Here is a 5,853-nt window from a genome sequence, read left to right as displayed (position 1 = left end):
ATTAATAAAAGTATTTTTTTACTATTTATAGATGTTCAATAAAATTTAATGTTTATTTTAATAATTTTATACAATTAAAAAATAATTAATTTAAAAAGAGTGAATATAAAATAAAAATAAAAATAAAAATTAAATAAAAATAAAATATTTTAAATGATATATTTTAATTAAAAATTATAATATATGATTATGTAATATAGTTTTTTTTAAAAAAAGTGTAATATATAACAACAAATAACATGTCTTAATAGTGGTCAAGTTGTCTTTCATCTCTCAAATTCTCTGCTAGAATCCCAACCCAGCTATAATGTTGAAGATAATTGTATTTTTTAAGGTGTAAAAAATGAAATTAAATGTTAGGGGTTTAAATTCCATTTTGTGTATACAGCAACTCATTGTTCAGCGATAAATTTTTAAATAGAACTCAGTTCTGTGACAGATTAGTTCTTAACCTATCGGGTTAGAAAATATCATGACTAAAAATAAATTAGTAAGATTAAAAAATATAAAAATATTAAGATTATATAAAAAAAAGCAAGAAAGTTTTATATAATGATTAATTTGATCAATTTCGTCATGTAATTTCTATATATATTTTCTTCGAGTTATATTTGAAAGAATTAATAATTCTCTTTTAGTCTAGTAAAAAAAAATCCAAACCATCAATAAAAAATATAAGATAATGTCTAATTTTAACTTATTTTTATTCGTTTTTTCTGACGTGTTTCATTACTTGCAAATAAATATAACAAATCAAAAGAAAATATTAAACTAAAAAATATCCATTCACAAAATCTTTCTTTCATATTTGGAACAATGCTCGATAAAGAACATTGTTATTAAAATCGAGTCGGATTGGCTAGTTCGACCCAAAAATCGATGAATCGGATCCTAAGTCAGTCTGATCCGATGATCTAACCATATAAGATAACAAATCGATACAAACCGATCAAATCTAAAGTGAATCGGTCAAAATTGATAAGACCGGTTCGGCCAAACCGTCTGAATTTTAAAATTCTCCAAAATATGAAAGATGGGTTCAAACCCCATCAAGGAAAAAAATGACACTCAAAACAACCAGGCTGTTAAGTTTGTTATTAATATATATGCAAATTAATATAATATGTAAATATCTTTTAGCAAATAATTTACTTCTATTTAATTTATTTTAATTTTAGTTATAAACTCGTTCATTCTTAAATTAATTATATTTTTATTTAACAATAATTATAAACTCACTTATTTTTTTATAATTATATAATATCTATTAATATTATTTTTCAATAAATACTTGTAGTATATAATAGTATAATAGATATAAACTAATTAATAAATTATTGAAATTCGAAAATAATTGTTATTTTAATATAAAAACAAAATGAAAATATTTATGATAGAGTAAAATTAACAAAATACCTATTGTTTCTGTTTCATATTGTTTTAGAATAGCTAGATATTTTTAAAATGCTAGTAAAGATATGTATTTTAAATTTTAATTTTAAATTTTTTACTATGTTTTGTTTTTTATTTATATAGGACCGGATCAATCAGTTCAATCCGTGACCCACCGGTTGAACAAATAACCCTGTGACTTAGTGACCTGATCGGTTCGATCACCGATTCGATTCTGACAACTATAATAAAGAATATAGGTCAACAAATTAATAAATTGCTTTAATTATAGGGGACTCGTTTGCTATTAGAAAATATTTTGGGTCACACTACAAACATACATGGGTATGTCTAAAATCACCCCAACCATTTTGTGTGTATTAGATGCATTATTTTTTATGAATTATTAGATTTTATTAAATAAAAATCAAAGGATATTATAAAAGAAGAGTATTGATAGACTTTATAAATATAAAATATATTAGTATATACATACATAAATACATTTTAATACAGAATATTTAAAAAATGGCAAGTATAATCTTTTACTTTAAAATAAATATATAACATATAAATACATAAAAAATAATATAATTTTTTTATATTATAAAAATTTCTTGCATAATAATTAATCTGAATGAATAAAAAATATTCGGATATTTTATATTTAATTATTTAAAAAATAAAAGATTTTGTTATCATTTAAAAAATTATCTATTAAAGTATTTAATTATATAATAGGATATTCTGTATTTATTAGAGTCCATCAATACTCTTCTTATATATTAACCTTTGATTTTTCTATAATATAATCTAATGGTCTATATAAATGTGACATATCCAATAAATATATAATTATTATGCTCATTTTAAACATACCAAACAAATATAAATACTGTACGACTGTAACATTGGCCACAAATTAGGAATCTTATTAATAGGTCCTTAAAGAACCATAAAAAATATTTTATTATTATTTTATTTTTATTTTTATTTTTATTTTATATTCACTCTTTTTAAAATTAATTTTTTTAATTGTATAGAATTATTAAAATAAACATTAAATTTTTTTGAACATCTATAAATTAAAAAAGTAAATGCTTTATGATTAATAAAAGTATTTTTGTTTACTTTTTATAATAGTTACGTTGTTTTCCATTTTTTAAGTCTTTTTTTAAAACTTACATTCAAATATAATTAAAAAATAAAAAAAAGATTTTTTTATCACAATTTATTTTCTATGTAAAATTATTAGAATACTTATTAACAAATAATTTATATCTATGAGATGTTTAAATATTTTTTATTTTAAAAACAGAAACTCTGGATAAAAAAATAGAGTAAAATGATCAAATTTAAAGATAAAATATAAAGAAATATTTTAATTATAATACATAATTAAATATATTTATAAAATATTTAATTTGATATTATATTAAAATTAAATTAAAAATATATAAAAAATTTAATTATTTTATGAAGAAAAAAATTAATTATAATTATAGAAAGACGTGATTAATACATATAATTCATTTAGGTGACTAGAGTTTTAAAAATTGTGCACGGAGAATTTGACATGTGTGGTGTGCAGGTTTGGAATAGATGTCAATTTTCTCTATTCTTCTTTTGCTATAAAATACTATTTATAAATCGGTCTATCTTTTTAAAGTAAATTCAATTTTTTTATTTGGTTCTTCAAGATCCATATTATATTTTCACCATCCAAGAACTCTCCATGTTCTAGAGTCTTAAAAGGACTAATTTTTTAAAAGATCTGTTGTTAACTAATGAGTTATTGTATGCATAAGACAAGATTTAAACTCTTTATATTTGTTTAGATGGACTAATAAACTGACTACATGATCAACTAAATTGGTTCATTGCTTTTAGAATTTGCACTTGAAGGCTACACATTTGGCAAGATTTATGAAGAAATTTTTTGCATCGGAATGATAAGTGATTAACATATGTAATTAAAACAAAAGTCTCAACCAATCCCTATCTCAAATTACAAACCGGAACTTTCATAATCAGCTAGACCCTCATATTATCCAAAACTTTTGTTTTATTAGATTTTGAATAATAATAATAATAACAATAATAAATAAACCTCTTAAATGCCAAGAACCACCCTTGCGCTCGTGTCACTTCTATTCCCACCCAGTGGCTGTTCTTTTTGGTGAAACAAATAGAAAGTATTCTAACTCAAACACGATTTTAGCATTATTTCATAGAGAACATGATTTTCCGAGGAATAAATTATCATTTTTCATCATATAAATTTGAGTTCTGATAATCCTAATTATAAAAAATATACACTAATTCAATACTCAAAAAACTACAGAGATGAGTAATATTCAATTGTTAATTTTATGGAATTAATTATCACAACATTGGATAAATAACAAATTACTAAACCTATTTCATGATCAGAATCAGAACATTGAGGACTCCCGTTTTGATTCTGAAACAATAATTTACTCTTTTTGAGTAATTTTGGTAGAAATTCGAGTGCAATTAATTTCATCCGAAACTGATTATCATCTAACGATATTCAGCTATCAACTTTACACGAATTAAATACCAGTCACTTTTCTAGACGCCAAGATTGCATACACTGGCGGAGTTTCCAGCAGCGACTAGTGACTTGTAGATCTGAACTATCACCTTCTCGTCGTACTCTTTGGGATGGGCCGGCCCAAGCGCACCAAGAGCTACAGAGTACGGCCCACCGAAGCCCGTCGCGGAGGCATTCATGGTCATGACACGGGAGTTGGCGAAGCCGAGCATCATCCTGACATAAGCATCCCTCAGCCACAGCAACATCTTCTTTGGCGAAGGGACTCTTCGGATTCGGATCTTGGGCGCAACCTTGACCCGCCATCCCCAGAATCGGGCCCGACGCCGTGACCCGAGTTGCTCAGACTTTGATCTGCGACCCGACCCATGGAGCTTGCGGTAGCGTCTCCTCTTTTGGAAATCCTTGAAGCTCTTGTAGACGCTCACTGTTATGCCTTCCATTGGAGTTAGAGAATGAGAATGAGATTGAAATGAATTAGTTAAGGAAGTGAAGGGAGTAATAATGGTGGTAGGTGCATGTGGACAGGGACACCGTATAGTAGACATCATACATTAATACATGGGTTTGTGCTAAGCATTCCTTGTACATTTGGTTCGCGATTCTTTTGGACTTCGATAAATATATTTAAAAATATTTTTTTTAAGATGTTTATATGTATTATGATATTATTAGACATTTTTATTAGATTGGTTGATAATTTATTTTTTGAATAAATTAGAACAAAACCGGTTTATTATAACAACAATAATAAACTCAATTATTCACATTATAATTATTAGATCCGATTTGATTCGATCGATTTACACAATCTAAATCGAATCATGTTTAAATTTGTTATAAAAAGACAAATATATTTGTTAAAAAAAATCTATAATTCAATTCGTTATGTAAATTGGTCGGTTTCAACGGGATCTGATAACAATTGGGTTTATTGTTATTATTATAAAAAAAATAATTTTATTCTAATTTATTAAAAAATTAAAAAATAACCGATTCATTAACACGTCTAATAATAATGTCACACATAAATATCTTTACAAAAACGGTTCTGCTATGTTACCAACAGCATATCTGCCAACTTCTGCCAACTCTTATTTATAATTGTGTTTTATGGGAGTGTGTTTGTGGATGTGTCTAATAAAAATGTCTTTTTTATAACTGTGTTTAATAAGTGTCTTTACAGATATATTTTATGGATGTGTTTCTTTATATATGTATTTAAAATATATTAATTATTAGACACATCTACGAACACACTTCCATGAAACATAAATATAAATAAGAGTTGGCAGAAGTTGGCAGATAATATGTTGGTATCCTATACTTTTCCTTACAAAAAAGACGTTTTACATAAGAGTATCCTTTCTGTATATCTATTAGAAAAAAATTATATGAAATTAAGAATGCATTTGATTTGTATTTTTATTTTTTTATTATTTTTTTTAATTTTGTGAAAAATAATAAAAAACACTAAAAATAAAAAAAATTGAGAAGGTAAATCAAACCGAGTCTTTAATTTCTAAATTCAATACAATATTAAATAGTAATAAATAACTCTCCTAATAAGGTATTTTCTCTCCGATTAATTTCTTAGAGAAACTTTGTCTATGAAAAGGTCTATTCATATTGAAGTTGTCGGGATTCATAAATTGTAAGTACTTTTAAATATGCTGATATAAATATCTCTCCAATATATCCATCTGAAAAACGAAAATCTCTCCAAGTAATTTGATTGTGCAAGAATAAAAAATATTTGCCTTGTAGAACAAAATTCCTTGCATTATTGTAACATGTACTCCATATTACATCAAAATGAAGAAACTGAATTTCCAAGCATGCGCATACTTGTAATGTATGTATTTTATCTATTTCTTATATAT

At 25.0% G+C, this 5,853-nt stretch overlaps 1 protein-coding gene across 1 annotated transcript; it reads right to left on the bottom strand.

Annotated features, from left to right (window-relative positions):
- Positions 1-3,739: 3,739 nt before the first annotated feature.
- Positions 3,740-4,542, bottom strand: LOC107471614 (uncharacterized). Its single transcript, XM_016091108.3, has one exon. It carries the CDS (start codon positions 4,519-4,521, stop codon positions 3,988-3,990), a length of 534 nt encoding a protein of 177 aa, XP_015946594.2. The 5' UTR covers positions 4,522-4,542; the 3' UTR covers positions 3,740-3,987.
- Between the last annotated feature and the right edge of the window lie 1,311 nt (positions 4,543-5,853).

This window comes from Arachis duranensis, chromosome 10 (genome assembly GCF_000817695.3).
Source record: "Arachis duranensis cultivar V14167 chromosome 10, aradu.V14167.gnm2.J7QH, whole genome shotgun sequence".
In the NCBI taxonomy this organism is placed as follows: Eukaryota; Viridiplantae; Streptophyta; class Magnoliopsida; order Fabales; family Fabaceae; genus Arachis; species Arachis duranensis.
Note: the sequence above shows the minus strand (reverse complement) of the source record. Positions and strands in the feature narration are given on the sequence as shown.

Bases quoted from the DNA above. Each gene is read 5' to 3' on its own strand.
- LOC107471614 (XM_016091108.3), bottom strand. From the start codon at position 4,521: ATGATGTCTACTATACGGTGTCCCTGTCCACATGCACCTACCACCATT.